Source organism: Salvelinus alpinus, chromosome 34 (assembly GCF_045679555.1).
Source record: "Salvelinus alpinus chromosome 34, SLU_Salpinus.1, whole genome shotgun sequence".
In the NCBI taxonomy this organism is placed as follows: domain Eukaryota; kingdom Metazoa; phylum Chordata; class Actinopteri; order Salmoniformes; family Salmonidae; genus Salvelinus; species Salvelinus alpinus.
Genome location: NC_092119.1, coordinates 13,987,551 through 14,008,730, shown reverse-complemented (window position 1 = coordinate 14,008,730; position 21,180 = coordinate 13,987,551). Strand labels below are relative to the sequence as shown.

The following is a 21,180-nucleotide window of genomic DNA, read 5'->3' as shown; positions in this document are numbered from 1 at the left end:
GCCGAGCTGCAGTCAGGTCAAGACCCTGTTGAGGATGACGATCACACAGATGAGCTTTCCTGAGATGTTTAGTGCAGAAATTGTTCACTTGTGCAAACCCAGTTTCATCAGCTGTCCGGGAGGCTGGTCTCAGACGTCCCACAGGTGAAGAAGCCGGATGTGGAGGTTCTGGGCTGGCGTGGTTACATGTGTTCTGAGGTTGTGAGGCCGGTAGGACATACAGACATGGCATTCATTGTGTTGTGTGACAAAACTATACATTTTAGAGTGGCCCAGCAGAAGATGCACCTGTGTAATGATCATGTGGTTTAATCCGTTTCTTGATATGCCACACCTGTCAGGTGGATGGATTATCTTGGCAAAGGAGAAATGCTCACTAACAGGGATGTAAACAAATTTGTTCTCAAAATTGGAGAGAAATAATATTTTTGTGCCTATGGAACATTTCTGGGATCTTTTATTTCAGCTCATGAAACATGGGACCAAAACCTTACATGTTGCATTTATATTTTTGTTCAGTGTGGTTACAACAGTGTTCAAAGTCTTACAACCTGTTAATAACAGTATTATCTCGATGGCTGGCTCGCCTGGCTGGTGCAAACTTTGCTTTGTCCATGCATGACAGTACAGCACCCAATAAGGCAACTAACTGGTCTGTCTGTGACCGCATTCAGTGTAGTTTTTTTTACATGATAAGCCACTACTACTAGGCAATCGGGTTACTTAGCTACTCGCTAATAGCTGTCACCCGTCCCTGCCAGTCAGTGACAGTGACAGCCCTTAGCTAGCCAGTTAGCATTTAGATAGAAAATCGAGTAAGCAGCTGGATCCACTCTCCTGCACGAATCAGAATATGTTATCCAATTCGCCGCCGGGTTACGGAGGAAAACTGGTCCTACTACGAGCCTCCTCTCCATCCCAGCCTTTCCGCACAACACCGGCCGCTAGACAGCCGTACACTGTGTTGGGGGTGTTATAGCTCTCCAGCACCCAGGAAGCTAAGCACGCCAGAGCCAGTCCGACAAGAACTAGCGCTCCGAAGAGCTTGGGCATCCTGTAGTGATGAGAGAGCGGTGGGAATCTACTGGACAGAATACTGCCAGAACTGGCGAGAGCAACATGAACACACGGTAGGCTAGCTACATTAGCTACTAGCTGGCGTTCAGACCGTTTGATTTCCATTGGCGATCATAGCTAGATCAAGCTAACTGTTACACACGAAACGACTCCTCTCAGATTATGTTTTGAGGTAGCTAAAAGGAAATACAACAGAGTTGTATACTGTACTGTCTTGTGCATGGATACGTAATCGATTAGTGAAATCCGGGATCCTGGGGACGTCTTGCACTTCTGAAAATGTATGCACAAATAGATAGGTGTAAGCACCGTCAGAAAACCTAGCACATGCTCATATAACAGGTCAGCAATAATCAAGTGGCAAGAATTTGAGGTAGATGTAATTGTTTGGGATTGGCTCCAAAAACTATATGAGCAGTTTTGAACATTCTCATCAAGCTCCTTTGAAGTATTTACCCCTAAAAAATATATTTCTTAGCTGTCATCAAATGTTCTGTGAATAGTGGTTGTTAATGCAATAACTCTTAAAGTTGTGATAAAGAGACAATACCAAAGAACACATGATATTGTGCAGAAGCATGTTGCACCAAAATCTACAACGCTGTCATATCTGGATCTTCATTGATGAAAACAATTACATGAAAATACACCAGAATAGAATAGAAGAGGTGAAATTGTAATATGATGTTTGCAAGACCTAGTAACAGTAACTAAAGTCCGGGAACTTCCTATGGAATATTGGGCGCGGCCATGCTCATGAAACATAAGTACACTTGCACTAGCGCTTTAAATCACGAATGATTTTACATAGCGAGCTGTTGCGAGGGGGATATGATCGTGAACGAGCGCGCAGTCAGGCTGGCTGATACCGTTAGTCACGTCAGGAATCTGCAGCGATAGAGAGAGAGAGAGAGATGCTGAGGTGACAGGGAGAGAGAAGGAGAAAAGGGACGATTAAATCAAACTCATTATGTCACTGCTGAATTCACATGTCTGTTTGTAAACCTCAGTGCAGAATCAACGTTGCATGCATAACGCGCCCGCTATTGAATTCCACTCAATGTCTCAACATTCCATCAAGACAAACATAGAGGATTATTTGTAACCACACCCGGCTCCTTTCGGATCAAGGATTGGAGCGGTCAAGGTATGGACACCGCTGCTATGCAAACGGATGCTGATAGATAGCTAGCTAGCTAACATTGGCTGACGTCAACATGCACGAATGCAGTAGGCCACTTTAGCTACATTTTAAAAGGACTGACGCAATGTATCATCGCTGCCAAGGTCGCTCCATAACTAGATGCATCAAGATTATATTTTAGAACGCAGTTTCCCCATAGCCTTAGTAGGTTGATTATCTTTATGCTAACCAATAGCTAAAAGAGGCACTCTAGTATAGCCCGTGTTTGCAATCAATGTGCGTGTACGCGCAATGGTAAATCTGCTGTAGCAACGCTAGGCTAGCTACGCAGCTTCGTAAAGCAACAACACAGGCGCGGTGGTTACACATTGTAACACACCAATTAGTTAGTTATATAGTTATTACATTGTAACAGCTGACTGTTACTAGAGGGAATTTATATCGTGCATTGTCGTCATGACATTTTTATTCTGGTAATCAAATCAGAAGCGTAGTGCTAGTGGATATATTTGTCTCGAGCTTGTTCGTTGGCGGTATAGCAGCCCCAGTATGACAGACAGCCATTTATGTCAACAGACATAACTTCATAGCGTTGTTTCTAATCAATCACTCACGTCATATTATGGTTATGTTAAACTGACGTGTGTGTGTGTGACTATGTCTGTGTCTGTGTCTGTGTCTGTGTGTGTGTGTGTGTGAGGGAGAGAGAGAGAGAGTACTGTAGCTGCATAGTCATGTGTGGTACAGACAATACTTCATTCATAGCTTGACATGGCATATAAGGATGTTAGCCATTACATGATTTTTATGCCATGTGATTCAAGATCCAGAGCAACTCATTAGTTGAGAAGAATAGCTTATCAACAGGCAAACTTTACAGTACAGAGTCTCACATACGATCAATACATTCTTTATACAGTAATTGAGCAATACAGTAGTCTGCAAGTACTTTAGGGAGGTTCAGATATTGAGAGACAACCCCAACATCATTCACTAGTATCATGCCCACTCACTCCTGACTATCATCATGCTCTGAGGGGAGGCTCCATGGCTAGGCTCCATGGCTAGGCTCCAGGGCTAGGCTCCAGGGCTAGGCTAGGCTCCAGGGCTAGGCTCCAGGGCTAGGCTCCAGGGCTAGGCTCCAGGGCTAGGTTCCAGGGCTAGGCTCCAGGGCTAGGCTAGGCTCCAGGGCTAGGCTCCAGGGCTAGGCTCCAGGGCTAGGCTCCAGGGCTAGGCTAGGCTGCAGGGCTAGGCTCCAGGGCTAGGCTCCAGGGCTAGGCTCCAGGGCTAGGCTGCAGGGCTAGGCTCCAGGGCTAGGCTCCAGGGCTAGGCTGCAGGGCTAGGCTCCAGGGCTAGGCTGCACATCTACTTTTCCAGTGTTTAATTGCTATTATGTAATTACTTCGCCACCATGGCCTATTTATTGCCTTACCTCCCTTATCTTTCCTCATATGCACACACTGTATATATACTTTTTCTACTGTATTATTGACTGTACGTTTGTTTATTCCATGTGTAACTCTGTGTTGTTGTATGTGTCGAACTGCTTTGCTTTATCTTGGCCAGGTCGCAGTTATAAATGAGAACTTGTTCTCAACTAGCCTACCTGGTTAAATAAAGGTGGGGGAAAAAATAGGCTCCATGGCTTTAAACAGAGAGATGACTGAACAGCCAGGCCCAGGCAGCAGCAGCTAGGGAATCAGACACTCCTTTAATCTCCAGAGGTCAGCATCCCAAATGGCACCCTATTCCCTACAGAGTAGAGGTTGACCGATTTATGATTTTTCAACGCCAATACCGATACCGATTATTGGAAGACCAAAAAAAGCAGATGCCGATTAATCTGGCATTTTTTAAATTTTTATATATTTTTGTAATAATGACAATTACAACAATACTGAATGAACACTTTAATTTTAACTTAATATAATACATAAATAAAATCTATTTAGTCTCACATAAATAATGAAACATGTTCAATTTGGTTTAAATAATGCAAAAACACAGTGTTGGAGAAGAATCTAAAAGTGCAATATGTGCCATGTAAAAAATATATTGTTTAAGTTTCTTGCTCAGAACATGAGAACATATGAAAGCTGGTGGTTCCTTTTAACATGAGTCTTCAATATTCCCAGTTAAGAAGTTTTAGGTTGTAGTTATTATAGGAATTACAGGACTATTTCTCTCTATACCATTTGTATTTCATATACCTTTGACTATTGGATGTTCTTATAGGCACTATAGTATTGCCAGCCTAATCTTCCTAATCTTCAATGTTCTGTCATAATTATGTACAATTCTGGCAAATTCATTACGGTCTTATTTAGGAAGAAATGGTCTTCACACAGTTTGCTTCGAGCCAGGTGGCTCAAACTGCTGCATATACCCTGATGCGAATGCGCTTTTGTTAAATCATCACTCGTTTGGCGAAGTAGGCTGTGATTCGATGATAAATTAACAGGCACCACATTGATTATACGCAACGCAGGACAAGCTAGTTAAACTAGTAATATCATCAACCATGTGTAGTTAACTAGTGATTATGTTAAGATTCATTGTTTTTTATAAGGTAAGTTTAATGCTAGCTGGCAACTTACCTTGGCTCCTTGCTGAACTCGCGTAACAGGTGGTCAGCCTGCCACGCAGTCTCCTCGTGGATTGCAATGTAATCGGCCATAATCGGTCGTCCCAAAATGCAGATTACCGATTGTTATGAAAACTTGAATCGTCCATGCCGATTAATCGGTCGACCTCTACTACATAGTGCACTACTTTTGTCCAGGGTTCATAGGGAATAGGGCACCATTTGAGTCACCCATAGAGGAGGACGTCTCTGGTCCATTAGACCAGGCTGAGGCTGCTCTAACCCACTAATGAATTAGATTAGCAAACATTGGAGGTGTTTCCCCTAGTTTAATGACTCCTATTTACCGTGTTGACTTGACACATGTTTGTGTGTGATGGGGGAGGCAAATGTGTGTGTGTGTGTGTGTGTGTGTGTGTGTGTGTGTGTGTGTGTGTGTGTGTGTGTGTGTGTGTGTGTGTGTGTGTGTGTGTGTGTGTGTGTGTGTGTGTGTGTGTGTGTGTGTGTGTGTGTGTGTGTGTGTGTGTGTGTGTGTGTGTGTGTGTGTGTGTGTGTGTGTGTGTGTGTGTGTGTGTGTGTGTGTGTGGGGCTGTGTGTGTGTGTGGCTGTGTGTGTGTGGGGGGCTGTATATGTGTGTGTGTGTGTGTGTGTGTGTGTGTGTGTGTGTGTGTGTGTGTGTGTGTGTGTGTGTGTGTGTGTGTGTGTGTGGGGGGGGTGTGTGTGTGTGTGTGTGTGTGTGTGTGTGTGTGTGTGTGTGTGTGTGTGTGTGTGTGTGTGTGTGTGTGTGTGTGTGTGTGTGTGTGTGTGGATGTGTGACTGCTCAGACTAATAGGAATGGAAGTAGGCCTATCATCTCATCATGACTGCTTTATTACTGTGACATGCAGCCTAGTCTTCCAGCACATTTAAATATTCCCTTTATAGTGCACTACTTTTAACTGGGGCCATAGGGCTCTGGTCAAAAGTAGTGCACTCAATAGGGAATATGGTGCCATTTGGGTCTCAACTACAACAGTGTGGACCAGCCACCTGCTGGCTGAGTGGGGTGGTTCTGGGCTGGCTCTGAAGCAGCAGGCAGCCTTCTGTACCTGTATTCATAAATTATCTCAAAGTAGGAGTGCTATTCTAGGATCAGGTGTCACGCCCTGACCTTAGAGAGCTGTTGTATTTCTCTATTTGGTTAGGTCAGGGTGTGATTAGGGTAGGCATTCTATGTTTCCTATTTCTTTGTTTTTGGCCAAGTGTGGTTCCCAATCAGAGGCAGCTGTCTATCGTTGTCTCTGATTGGGAATCATACTTAGGTAGCCTTTTTCCCACCTGTGTTTTGTGGGTAGTTGTTTTCTGTTTAGTTTCTGTTACCTGACAGAACTGTTCGCTTTCGTTTTGTTACTTTGTTCGAGTGTTTTTTGATAATAAATGAACACTTTTCACGCTGCGCTTTATTCCACTCCTTCCGACGACAGGCGTTACATCAGGTCTTCCCTGTCCATACACAGGGGCGGCAGTTAGCCTAGTGGTTAGAGCGTTGGACTTGTAACCACAAGGTTGCAAGATTGGATCCCCGAGCTGACATGGTAAAAATCTGTCGTTCTGCCCCTGAACAAGGCAGTTAACCCACTGTTCCTAGGCCGTCATTGAAAATAAGAATTTGTTCTTAACTGACTTACCTAGTTAAATAAAGGTAAAATAAATAAATACTGTAATCTTATTCATTGTGATCTGAAAGTCAAAACTGCACTTCTACTCAGAGATGCTTTATGAATTGCCCAGATGGAGAGATTGAAGAAAATATTTTACTCCCACTGTACAAAAAAGTGCTCATTTTCTAACAGGAATGTATCTGACTCCAGAGAGTCAGGAGATCGGATTAGACCGTCTGTGACCTTGAAACTTAGGCTAATGCAGAGTGTGTTTTATTGGTGGCTTCTCACACAGAGAGATGACGGTTGGGGTTCCCTGACTGTATGTTCCCTGACTGTACGACAACACACTAAATGCATGCTGCTCTGCTAGTCTTATCTAGGAAGAGCGAGAGAGATGCAGCGCTAGGGCCACTGTGTGTGTGGGAGTCCAACAACGTGTCAACGACATTGTATCAAATTTCACTGTCTTCTTGATTTCACTGTTATCTAACTGTGTCTGCATCTGTGCTGTAATTGACGTTTCCCACCCCTGTCCCGTTGCATCATGGGACTGCTCCTGTGCTGGTGATACACTGTGACATTGTGATGTTATGTCATGTAAGCAAAGAGTGCTCTGAGGCTCTTTGCATAATGCTAGAGTATCCTACTTCCTCACACAGAATGCTAGAGTAGCCTACTTCCTCACACAGAATGCGAGAGTAGCCTTCTACCTCACACAGAATGCTAGAGTATCCTACTTCCTCACAAAGAATGCTAGAGTAGCCTACTTCCTCACACAGAATGCTAGAGTAGCCTTCTACCTCACACAGAATGCTAGAGTAGCCTACTTCCTCACACAGAATGCTAGTAGCCTACTTCCTCACACAGAATGCTAGAGTAGCCTACTTCCTCACACAGAATGCTAGAGTAGCCTACTTCCTCACACAGAATGCTAGTAGCCTACTTCCTCACACAGAATGCTAGAGTAGTCTACTTCCTCACACAGAATGCTAGAGTAGCCTACTTCCTCACACAGAATGCTAGAGTAGCCTACTTCCTCACACAGAATGCTAGAGTAGTCTACTTCCTCACACAGAATGCTAGAGTATCCTACTTCCTCACACAGAATGCTAGAGTATCCTACTTCCTCACACAGAATGCTAGAGTAGCCTACTTCCTCACACAGAATGCTAGAGTAGCCTTCTACCTCACACATAATGCTAGAGTAGTCTACTTCCTCACACAGAATGCTAGAGTAGCCTACTTCCTCACACAGAATGCTAGAGTAGCCTTCTACCTCACACAGAATGCTAGAGTAGTCTACTTCCTCACACAGAATGCTAGAGTATCCCACTTCCTCACACAGAATGCTATAGTAGCCTACTTCCTCACACATAATGCTAGAGTAGCCTACTTCCTCACACAGAATGCTAGAGTAGCCTTCTCCCTCACACAGAATGCTAGAGTAGTCTACTTCCTCACACAGAATGCTAGAGTAGCCTACTTCCTCACACAGAATGCTAGAGTAGCCTACTTCCTCACACAGAATGCTAGTAGCCTACTTCCTCACACAGAATGCTAGAGTAGTCTACTTCCTCACACAGAATGCTAGAGTAGCCTACTTCCTCACACAGAATGCTAGAGTAGTCTACTTCCTCACACAGAATGCTAGAGTAGCCTACTTCCTCACACAGAATGCTAGAGTAGCCTACTTCCTCACACAGAATGCTAGAGTAGTCTACTTCCTCACACAGAATGCTAGAATATCCTACTTCCTCACACAGAATGCTAGAGTATCCTACTTCCTCACACAGAATGCTAGAGTAGCCTACTTCCTCACACAGAATGCTAGAGTATCCTACTTCCTCACACAGAATGCTAGAGAAGCCTACTTCCTCACACAGAATGCTTAAAATAAGTTCTCATCACTTTTGAGAGTTTGCTAATAAAGTAGGCTATAACTCGTAAAAATTCCTTATGTGAGAATATCATTGAGGTCGAATGTGTTTTACGACAGGAAAGTGGCAGAGTCTTGGAAGCATTTAAATGATCAAACACTACGAGTCTGTTACATGTCAGTGACTGGTCTAGTCAACACTGAAATAGGTCTGACTTGGTTTGTTGTTACACGTCAGTGACTGGTCTAGTCAACACTGAAATAGACCTGACTTGGTTTGTTGTTACACAAATGTCTCGTCTCTTGGTTCTGTTATAGATATGTTATATATAGAGGGTATAGATATGTTATATATAGAGGGTATAGATATTCTATAGAGTGAAGCTTGCATACATTTTAGATTTATTGAACTCTGTAACCCAGAGGTGGGGTCAATTAAATTTCAATTCCAGTCAATTCAGAAAGTAAACCAAATTCCAATTCCACATTTTGTAACGGCTGTTGGAAGGAGAGGACCAAGGTGCAGCGTGGTACGTGTCCATATTTATTTAATGAACACAGAAATAACAAAAATAACGACCGTAACAGTTCTGGCTGGTGCAGACACACAACAGAAAACAACTACCCACAAACACAGATGGGAACAGGCTACCTAAGTATGGTTCTCAATCAGAGACAACGATTGACAGCTGCCTCTGATTGGGAACCATACCAGGCCAAACACATAGAAATACAACACACAGAACAAAACATAGAATGCCCACCCCAACTCACGCCCTGACCAACCAAAATAGAGACATAAAAAGGATCTCTAAGGTCAGGGCGTGACACATTTTACCCATTGAAAAACATTGAAGATAATTGGAATTTCCATAATGGACTGGAATTGAAATGGAATTGATCCCAACCCCGATGTAGTCTATTCCTTGAGTAGCCCTGCTGTCTGCGTGTGTTGGGGGGATGCTGGGTATGTGTGGTGGTGCTGTGGGATGAGAGAGAGCTTGTGTGGGACGGCTGCACCAGGAACCAAGCCTAGGCTACTTCTCAACCCAAGGGGTCAATTTTCAATAGCCAAGTTTTGTTCATATGGCCCACAGGCCTAGGCCTCAGCTGTAATTAGCTATCATCTCCACAGGCCTAGGCCTCAGCTGTCATTAGCTATCATCTCCACAGGCCTAGGCCTCAGCTGTCATTAGCTATCATCTCCACAGGCCTAGGCCTCAGCTGTCATTAGCTATCATCTCCACAGGCCTAGGCCTCAGCTGTCATTAGCGATCATCTCCACAGGCCTAGGCCTCAGCTGTCATTAGCTATCATCTCCACAGGCCTAGGCCTCAACTGTCATTAGCTATCATCTCCACAGGCCTAGGCCTCAGCTGTCATTAGCTATCATCTCCACAGGCCTAGGCCTCAACTGTCATTAGCTATCATCTCCACATGCCTAGCCTCAGCTGTCATTAGCGATCATCTCCACAGGCCTAGGCCTCAGCTGTCATTAGCTATCATCTCCACAGGCCTAGGCCTCAACTGTCATTAGCTATCATCTCCACAGGCCTAGGCCTCAGCTGTCATTAGCTATCATCTCCACAGGCCTCAACTGTCATTATCTATCATCTCCACAGGCCTAGGCCTCAACTGTCATTAGCTATCATCTCCACAGGCCTCAACTGTCATTAGCTATCATCTCCACAGGCCTAGGCCTCAGCTGTCATTAGCTATCATCTCCACAGGCCTAGGACTCAACTGTCATTATCTATCATCTCCACAGGCCTAGGCCTCAACTGTCATTAGCTATCATCTCCACAGGCCTCAACTGTCATTAGCTATCATCTCCACAGGCCTAGGCCTCAGCTGTCATTAGCTATCATCTCCACAGGCCTAGGCCTCAACTGTCATTAGCTATCATCTCCACAGGCCTAGGCCTCAACTGTCATTAGCTATCATCTCCACAGGCCTAGGCCTCAGCTGTCATTAGCTATCATCTCCACAGGCCTAGGCCTCAACTGTCATTAGCTATCATCTCCACAGGCCTAGGCCTCAGCTGTCATTAGCTATCATCTCCACAGGCCTAGGCCTCAACTGTCATTAGCTATCATCTCCACATGCCTAGCCTCAGCTGTCATTAGCGATCATCTCCACAGGCCTAGGCCTCAGCTGTCATTAGCTATCATCTCCACAGGCCTAGGCCTCAACTGTCATTAGCTATCATCTCCACAGGCCTAGGCCTCAGCTGTCATTAGCTATCATCTCCACAGGCCTCAACTGTCATTATCTATCATCTCCACAGGCCTAGGCCTCAACTGTCATTAGCTATCATCTCCACAGGCCTCAACTGTCATTAGCTATCATCTCCACAGGCCTAGGCCTCAGCTGTCATTAGCTATCATCTCCACAGGCCTAGGACTCAACTGTCATTATCTATCATCTCCACAGGCCTAGGCCTCAACTGTCATTAGCTATCATCTCCACAGGCCTCAACTGTCATTAGCTATCATCTCCACAGGCCTAGGCCTCAGCTGTCATTAGCTATCATCTCCACAGTCCTAGGCCTCAACTGTCATTAGCTATCATCTCCACAGGCCTAGGCCTCAACTGTCATTAGCTATCATCTCCACAGGCCTAGGCCTCAGCTGTCATTAGCTATTATCTCCACAGGCCTAGGCCTCAGCTGTCATTAGCTATCATCTCTACAGGCCTAGGCCTCAGCTGTCATTAGCTATCATCTCCATAGGCCTAGGCCTCAGCTGTCATTAGCTATCATCTCCACAGGCTACTTGACATTCCTTCTGCACACCCAGTGGTTAATGTTCTCCGTCACTGCGAAGGATTTCCGTCATATGGATTCTGAAGAGGTCTTTTTTGAGATCAGTGTAGATCCGCAACACGGGTTTGGATATGACATAGGCTAATCTAGACAGAAGCATGTCTGTTCTACAAAATATATTCCCAAATATTTTATTTTCTCTGTTACGATGTGGGCACTGAACTGACATGCATGATTGTTGATGACACTCCGATGTTCAGATGAAGGGAATGAAATAGTATATAATGCGTACCACAGCAGCGCTCAACTCAGACAGCGGTGAGGAGCTTACTGTAGCTGCTGGCAAAGTCATTCAAAGGCTGTGATTTATCACTCAGGATGGAACTGTCCAGTGGTACTATTTTTGCCATGTAATATTGTTATTAAAACTATAGTAGAATAGTTGACCTATTTACCTAGTCGGCTTGTTGTTGTGTGTTCTATGCAAGATTAATGTTCCTCTCGAGGAGCATTCAAGTTGCGAGAACCATAGGAGGGAAACATGTATTCTGACAAGCACAACAATTCTTCATACAATCGCTGGAAAACAATTTAGAAAGCAGTTTTGGCCTTTGAATCCAAGTGTTCCATTGCTACCATGTTTATTTCTCTGATCCTTCAATTGCGCGTGTGGCATCCATTTAACAAATGCAGATTTACAACAGGAGTTTCAAGCATGGTTTTACGCCTCGATCAGACCGACAGTCTTGAAAGTTTAGTGGCCTCTCCAATGACCATGAGAGTTTAGTGTCCTCTCCAATGACCATGAGAGTTTAAGGTCCTCTCCAATGACCATGAGAGTTTAGTGACCTCTCCAATGACCATGAGAGTTTAGTGTCCTCTCCAATGACCATGAGAGTTTAGTGTCCTCTCCAATGACCATGAGAGTTTAGTGGCCTCTCCAATGACCATGAGAGTTTAGTGGCCTCTCCAATGACCATGAGAGTTTAGTGACCTCTCCAATGACCATGAGAGTTTAGTGACCTCTCCAATGACCATGAGAGTTTAGTGACCTCTCCAATGACCATGAGAGTTTAGTGTTCTCTCCAATGACCATGAGAGTTTAGTGTCCTCTCCAATGACCATGAGAGTTTAGTGTCCTCTCCAATGACCATGAGAGTTTAGTGACCTCTCCAATGACCATGAGAGTTTAGTGGCCTCTCCAATGACCATGAGAGTTTAGTGGCCTCTCCAATGACCATGAGAGTTTAGTGACCTCTCCAATGACCATGAGAGTTTAGTGACCTCTCCAATGACCGTGAGAGTTTAGTGGCCTCTCCAATGACCATGACAGTTTAGTGTCCTCTCCAATGACCATGACAGTTTAGTGACCTCTCCAATGGCCATGAAAGTTTAGTGATCTCTCCAATGGCCATGAGAGTTTAGTGGCCTCTCCAATGACCATGAGTGTTTAGTGACCTCTCCAATGACCATGAGAGTTTAGTGTCCTCTCCAATGGCCATGAGAGTTTAGTGTCCTCTCCAATGACCATGAGAGTTTAGTGGCCTCTCCAATGGCCATGAGAGTTTAGTGATCTCTCCAATGACCATGAGAGTTTAGTGGCCTCTCCAATGACCATGAGAGTTTAGTGACCTCTCCAATGGCCATGAGAGTTTAGTGACCTCTCCAATGACCATGAGAGTTTAGTGACCTCTCCAATGACCATGAGAGTTTAGTGACCTCTCCAGTGACCATGAGAGTTTAGTGACCTCTCCAATGACCATGAGAGTTTAGTGGCCTCTCCAATGACCATGAGAGTTTAGTGTCCTCTCCAATGACCATGAGAGTTTAGTGTCCTCTCCAATGACCATGAGAGTTTAGTGTCCTCTCCAATGACCATGAGAGTTTAGTGGCCTCTCCAATGACCATGAGAGTTTAGTGTCCTCTCCAATGACCATGAGAGTTTAGTGGCCTCTCCAATGACCATGAGAGTTTAGTGACCTCTCCAATGACCATGAGAGTTTAGTGACCTCTCCAATGACCATGAGAGTTTAGTGACCTCTCCAATGACCATGAGAGTTTAGTGTCCTCTCCAATGACCATGAGAGTTTAGTGACCTCTCCAATGACCGTGAGAGTTTAGTGACCTCTCCAATGACCATGAGAGTTTAGTGTCCTCTCCAATGACCATGAGAGTTTAGTGACCTCTCCAATGACCATGAGAGTTTAGTGTCCTCTCCAATGACCATGAGAGTTTAGTGACCTCTCCAATGACCATGAGAGTTTAGTGGCCTCTCCAAAGTTACAAGGATGAAACTTAGAACTAATATGAAACAGACAATAACTACTTTGTAATTATATAACATTGAAATTACTTGTTACATAGGCCAATGTACACTAAATCCAAAGCACAAAAAACAGACAAGGAAATACATATAGTAAATTAGCTATATAAAGTAATGAAAATAAAGTGGATCCAATCCTTCTAGAAAGCAATCTTTGTTGGCCGAGCGATTTGGACCAGTATTTTATTCAAAGCTTCTATTCACAGCTGCCTTTTTTTTTAGCTTCCTGTTCGATATTCTTAGTTTGACCTTTTTTTATCCCTTGAGAAGCCGTCTTTTATGCTAAAGCGATGAAATTAAAGCGATGAAATCTGTTTACAATGTAATGTAGCGTGCTCGGTGCGTTCCGTCTCTGAGCCAGGTAGCAATAGTTCACATTACACATAAAAGGTTCTAGGCCTTGCTTTGTCCCACCCAGGTCAAGTGCATATCCCTGGAAAGCTTACCTCATTGGCTACAGTACTGTCAAGGTGCCATAGTAGCCAATCCCCTGTGTAATGGATGCCTACGGAGCGTAAGCAGGCAACGTCATATTTGTGATGCGCAAAGATATAGTCACTCCGTGGACATTCGATGTTGCCATTAAGTCATACATCATCAGATAACATGGCAATAGGCTAGATTTGTTCCTACCAACCTAAGGATTCATTTGATATAGCTACAGTTGATGTAGCTACAGTTGAAGTCGAAAGTTTATATACACCTTAGCCAAATACTTTTAAACTCAGTTTTTCACAATTTCTGACATTTAATCCAAGTAAAAATTCCCTGTCTTAGGTCAGTTAGCATCGCCACTTTATTTTAAGAATGTGAAATGTCAAAATAATAGTAGAGAGAATGATTTATTTCAGCTTTTATTTCTTTCATCACATTCCCAGTGGGTCAGAAGTTCACATACACTCAATTAGTATTTGGTAGCATTGCCTTTAAATTGTTTAACTTGGGTCAAATGTTTTGGGTAGCCTTCCACAAGCTTCCCACAATAAGTTGGATGAATTTTGGCCCATTCCTCCTCACAGAGCTTGTGTAACTGAGTCAGGTTTGTAGGCCTCCTTGCTTGCACATGCTTTTTCAGTTCAGCCCACACATTTTCTATAGGATTGAGGTCAGGGCTTTGTGATGGCCACTCCAATACCTTGACTTTGTTGTCCTTAAGCCATTTTGCCACAACTTTGGAAGTATGCTTGGGGTCATTGTCCATTTGGAAGACCCATTTGCGACCAAGTTTTAACTTCCTGACTGATGTCTTGAGATGTTGCTTCAATATATCCACATCATTTTCCTCCCGCATGATGCCATCTATTTTGTCAAGTGCTCCAGACCCTCCTGCAGCAAAGCACCCTACAACCCCCGTGCTTCATGGTTGGGATGGTGTTCTTCGGCTTGCAAGCCTCCCCCTTTTTCCTCCAAACATAACAATGGTCATTATGGCCAAACAGTTCTATTTTTGTTTCATCAGACCAGAGCACATTTCTCCAAAAAGCACGATCTTTGTCCCCATGTGCAGTCGCAAACCGTAGTCTGGCTTTTTTATGGTGGTTTTGAAGGAGTGGCTTCTTCCTTGCTGAACGTTTTTTCAGGTTATGTCGACATACTATTGTTTGTACAGATGAACGTGGTACCTTCAGGCGTTTGGAAATTGCTCCCAAGGATGAACCAGACTTGTGGAGGTCCACATTTCTTTTCTGAGGTCTGGCTGATTTATTTTGATTTTCCCATGATGTCAAGCAAAGAGGCACTGAGTTTGAAGGTAGGCCTTGAAATACATCCACAGGTACACCTCCAATTGACTCAAATGATGTCAATTAGCCTATCAGAAGCTTCTAAAGCCATGACATAATTTTCTGGAATTTTCCAAGCTGTTTAAAGGCACAGTCAACTTAGTGTATGGAAACTTCTGACCCACTGGAATTGTAATACAGTGAATTATAAGTTAAATAATCTGTCTGTAAACAATTGTTGGAAAAATGACTTGTGTCATGCACAAAGTAGATGTACTAACCGACTTGCCAAAACTATAGTTTGTTAACAAGAAATTTGTGGAGTGGTTGAAAAACGAGTTTTAATAACTCCAACCTAAGTATATGTAAACTTCCAACTTCAACTGTATAACTCAAACACAGTCCAAATAGAAGTTTACCTTGTAAGACATTTGCTGTTTGATGAAAACGTGTAAAATAAAAATTTTGACTCTCGGGCTGGTGATCAATAACGGTAGGTCACAGGCAGACAAATAAGATATCCTCATGATCTGTGGCTGGCTTTCGGTGTGAATCAACATATTCCGTGTTTATTTTGTTTATGCTCCACAACGCTAACCGGAATGTAGGTAGCAGCCATCTTGAAATTAAGTAATCGGCTCAGCCTGCCCTTATACATTCTTATGCCCATATATGGTAGTAAGTTATACCAAATATTTTTTTGGCACAGACCAATAGCCAAGATACTCAGCTTTCCGCAGATACCCTGCTTTTGCAGATAGGGGCTACCGTTCTCATACCAGACTGAATTGAATAAAAACATCTAATAGGGTCCCCAAATATGGGGACTTTACATTTAAGAGGTTAAATTGAGCATTTCAGTCTTTCTACATAAAAATGATCCTGGGGAGGACACCATACCCTCTAAGCAAGGGGACTGGAATTGATCAAACTCGCAGTTTAATACATGTACGAAATTATCCGCTTTCCCTAAAAGCATGATGGTCAGGACTTTCTGACATGAAAGAGGAGGTTAACATGGCCCCAGACAATCAATCAGAGATCGACTTAAGTTTCAGTCATGGGATTTGTTTTAGCTTTAACCCCTGTGTATATAGTACTTTACATCAACAACAGATGTACACCTGTTGTACTCGGTCCATGTGACAAATACATTTGATTTGATGTTAACCCTGTGTTGAGGAGCCTCAATCAAAGCTATGTCTAAAGGGTTGGAACTTTCCATACAGTACATTTTTGTCATTTAGCTGACACTCTTATCCAGAGATACTTACAGATACTTCAATAATTAGAGTTCATTATATTCATTATTATATTCAACAGACCACAGTATATTGTGGTGGTGGTGGTAGTCTTATGTGTGTTCTGCCTCTCTCCTGGGCCTGTTGTTTAGGTCTCTACAGGGACCTGATGCCCGGCTCAATCTAATACGGCTGGTGGTAGTTAGCAGGAGTGGTAGCAGAGGAAGAACCACAGTGAGCAGCAGTCTGGCGGGATGAGTGCTGCAGCGACGGACCAAGCTGACATCCTCACTGTGCTTGTCCTGGTCAAGGAACGATGGAAAGTGGTAAGTGTGTGTGTGTGTGTGTGTGTGTGTGTGTGTGTGTGTGTGTGTGTGTGTGTGTGTGTGTGTGTGTGTGTGTGTGTGTGTGCGTGCGTGCGTGCGTGCGTGCGTGCGTGCGTGCGTGCGTGCGTGCGTGCGTGCGTGCGTGCGTGCGTGCGTGCGTGCGTGCGTGCGTGCGTGCGTGCGTGCGTGCGTGTGTGTGTCTGTGTGTGTGCGCGTGTGTATAAAAAGTAACCAATTGTAAAGATTCTTTAATAGAAATGGACTCAAGTAAAAGTGAAAGTCACCCAGTAAAATACTAGTTGAGTAAAAGTCTAAAAGTATTTGGTTTGAAATATACTTAGGTATCAAAAGTAAATGTAATTGCTAAAACATACTTAAGTATCAAAAGTAAAAGTATGAATCATTTCAAATTCCTTATATTAAGCAAACTAGTGGGCACATTGTTCTTATTTTTATTTATTTAGGTGTAGCCAGGGGCACACTCCAACACTCAGACATCATTTACAAACTATATATTATATATTTCACCTTTATTTAACTAGGCAAGTCAGTTAAGAACAAATTCTTATTTTCAATGACGGCCTAGTGGGTTAACTTCCAGTTCAGGGGCAGAACGACAGATTTGTACCTTGTCAGCTCGGGGAGCTTGCAACCTTTTAGTTACTAGTCCAACGCTCTAACCACTAGGCTACCCTGCCGCCCAATGTGTAACTCTGTGTTGTTGATTTTGTCGCACTGCTTTGCTTTATCTTGGCCAGGTCGCAGTTGTAAATGAGACCTTGTTCTCAACTGGCCTACCTGGTTAAATAAAGGTAAAATAAAAATAAACAAACGTACAGTCTAACACAACAGAAAAATCTGTATGCAGTGTGTGCAAAATTAAGTAAGGCAATAAATAGGCCAATAGTGGCGAAGTAATTACAATTTAGCAATTTACACTGCATGCAGATGAGGATGTGCAAGTAGAAATACTGGTGTGTAAAAGAGCAGAAAAACAAATATGGGGATGAGGGAAGGTAGTTGGTTGGATGGGCTATTTACAGATTGGCTGTGTACAGCTGCAGCGATCGGTAAGCTGCTCTGACAGCTGACGCTTAAAGTTAGAGAGGGAGATGCAAGTCTCCAACTTCAGTGATTTTTGCAATTCGTTCCAGTCATTGGCAGCAGAGAACTGGAACAAAAGGCGGCCAAAGGACGTGTTGGCTTTGGGGATGGATGACCAGTGAAATATACCTGCTGGAGCGCGTGCTACGGGTGGGTGTTGCTATGGTGACCAGTGAGCTGAGATAAGGCGGAGCTTTACCTAGCAAAGACTTATAGATGACCTGGAGTCAGTGGGTTTGGCGACGAATATGTAGCGAGGACCAGCCAACGAGAGCATACAGGTTACAGTGGTGAGTAGTATACGAGGCTTTGGTGACAAAACGGATGGCACTGTGATAGACTGCATCCAATTTGCTGAGTAGAGTGTTGGAGGATTTAAGAGCAGTTTGAGGCCATGGAAGGAGTGTTGTATGGCGTTGAAGATCGTTTGGAGGTTTGTTAACACAGTGTCCAAAGAAGGGCCAGATGTATACAGAATGGTGTCGTCTGCGTAGAGGTGGATCAAAGAATCACCCACAGCAAGAGCGACATCATTGATATATAAAGAGAAAAGAGTCAGTCCGAGAATTGAACCCTGTGGCACCCCCATAGAGACTGCCAGAGGTCCGGACAACAGGCCCTCCGATTTGACACACTAAACTCTATCTGAGAAGTAGTTAGTGAACCAGGCAAGGCAGTCATTAGAGAAACCAAGGCTGTTGAGTCTTCCGATAAGAATACGGTGATTGTCAGAGTCGAAAGCCTTGGCCAGGTCGATGAAGACGGGTGCACAGTACTGTCTTTTATCGATGGCGGTTATCATATCGTTTAGGACCTTGAGCGTGGCTGAGGTGCACCCGTGACCAGCTTGGAGACCAGATTGCATAGCGGAGAAGGTACGGTGGGATTTGAACTGTTTGGTGATCTGTTTGTTCACTTGGCTTTCGAAGACTTTTAGAAAGGCAGGGCAGGATGGATATAGGTCTATAACAGTTTGGGTCTAGAGTGTCTCCCACTTTGAAGAGGGGGATGACCGCGGCAGCTTTCCAATCTTTAGGAATCTCAGACGATACGAAAGAGAGGTTGAACAGACCAGGAATAGGGGTTGCAACAATGGCGGCGGACCATTTTAGGAAGAGAGGGTCCAGATTGTCTAGCCCAGCTGATTTGTCGGGATCCAGATTTTGCAGCTCTTTCAGAACATCAGCTGTCTAGATTTGGGTGAAGGAGAAGCGGGGGGGCTTGGGACAGTTGCTGCGGAGGGTGCAAAGCTGTTGGCCGGGGTAGGGGTAGCCAGGTGGAGAGCATGACCAGCCGTAGAGAAATGCTTATTGAAATTCTCGATTATCGTAGATATATTCCTAGTCTCAGTGCAGTGGGCAGCTGGGAGGAGGTACTCTTATTCTCCATGCTTATTTAAGATGGTGAGGAAAGCACTTTTAAAGAACAACCAGGCCTCCTCTACTGACGGGATGAGGTCAATATCCTTCCAGGAAACCCTGGCCAGGTCGATTAGAAGGCCTGCTCGCAGAAGTGTTTTAGGGAGCGTTTGACAGTGATGAGGGGTGGTCGTTTGACCGAGGACCCATAACAGACACAGGCAATGAGGCAGTGATCGCTGAGATCCTGGTTGAAAACAGCAGAGGTGTATTTAGAGGGGAAGTTGGTCAGGATAATGTCTATGAGGGTGACCATGTTTACGGATTTGGGGTTGTACCTGGTAGGTTCCTTGATGATTTGTGTGAGATTGAGGGCATCTAGCTTAGATTGTAGGACGGCCGGGGTGTTATGCATATCCAAATTCACCTAACAGTTTGAACTCTGACGATAGATGGGGGGCAATCAATTCACATATGGTGTCCAGGGCACAGATGGGAGCTGAGGTGGGTCTATGACAAGCGGCAACAGTGAGGGACTTATTTCTGGAAAGATGGATCTTTAAAAGTAGAAGCTTGAACTGTTTGGGCATAAATATATTCCCAGAATTACTTGATCAAATCTTTAGTAATCGATTATACACACATACAATTGATCATATTTTCATATATTCACAGAATCCATATAAAACATAAGAAATTCTTAGGTGCTCACGACAACCATTCCATTAGCTTTTTCAAGGACTCTCCACAGCTACGAAGCAGCTCTCCAAACATACTCCCATCAGAACCAAAAATAAACGTTTGTTTCCCGACAATGACCATGGGATCCTCAACGGTTCTCTAACCTCCCAGAGACCACGGCAAAATCAAGCCTCTGAGGAACTATAGACCGTGCGCTGCTTTCTAAAATATCATCCCGCTCTCAATAATACCACCCCGTGATCTTCTATGACGGGCAGTGAAGGAACGGAACCCCAAGAGAACGTTATATCAAAGCTTATTATCCAAATTTCAATCATCTGGTTAAGCATATTTCTATATGTTACTATCCGAACGTCAGATTAAGACTCATTTCCATATTCACACAACTCTCATATCAGTCACACAATGCTATTCTCAAACATACCTAATCAATTAGTTGTTTTTGAACAATATTTTAACCTGCAGGAATATTTTCTAATTTCTAATTAGTTCCTAGGATAATGCAACTCATACATTTACATATTTCAATACTTGTAAAATGGGGTACAGGTTTAAAACAATTACAGGTTTAAAACAAGTACAGGTGCACCTTACTATCTTATACTATATCATAAATGGCCAAAACTAGTTCACACAGATTCTAGATATTTAACGCTAAATTCCCAAACCCAGGGCATACCTGGCTAGCACATTTAAAATAATTGGAATTCACCACTTCTGAGGATCACTTAGAAGGTCTCACAGACACTTTTCAGAATGAGGTCCTTCTTCCAATAGGGTTTCACCAGGTACCGTGCTTCACACAGAACCCACAGTCACCCTGGCCCCTCACCCCTACAGACTGCACCAATCCCCACTGTGATCAATTCAGTGTCAGGACGGCTCTAGGTCGCCCGCAACCCGACCAATGATAGGTGTCTTTGAGTCGACTAACTCTCAGATCATCCTCCACTGACCCGGCCCTGTTTACGCCTCCAAGGTGCCCCCCTCACACAGGAATACACACTCAGAGCCTACGTAACAGAGGCTTTTCTTAAAAATGTATCTTCAGGTGTGTTTCGCTCACCATTTAAAAATTAAAACGAAGTTCGAGATGTGGTATCCACTCGGCTCGCTGCCTCTCAGATCAAAGGTGGGTCCATCTGCTTCGTTCCCGAAGTGTGGTCTTCCTGAGATCCCAAGTTTGAGGGATCCCTCGTGCACCATTTACCCAGGTCATCAGGAGCGGTCACCAAGTGAAGAATCACATCCCATCCTTGTCGCCAAATGTGGTGGTTAATTTCTTTACTATCAAATGAGAGACAAACTTATCACACA

The 21,180-nt window shown here is 44.0% G+C and overlaps 1 protein-coding gene across 2 annotated transcripts in view; it reads left to right on the top strand.

Annotated features, from left to right (window-relative positions):
- The first annotated feature begins 854 nt into the window (after positions 1–854).
- Positions 855–21,180, top strand: part of LOC139563621 (tau-tubulin kinase 2-like) — a 56,646-nt gene continuing 36,320 nt past the window's right edge. Inside the window, exons 1-2 of one of the 2 annotated variants that reach the window (XM_071382458.1) lie at positions 855–1,130; positions 16,526–16,699. In XM_071382458.1, coding sequence (XP_071238559.1) covers positions 16,628–16,699 — 72 coding nt within the window. In that variant the 5' untranslated portion in view covers positions 855–1,130; positions 16,526–16,627. Of the gene's footprint in view, positions 1,131–1,933; positions 2,225–16,525; positions 16,700–21,180 lie in introns of those variants that run through there. The other variant, XM_071382457.1, reaches the window with a different exon arrangement.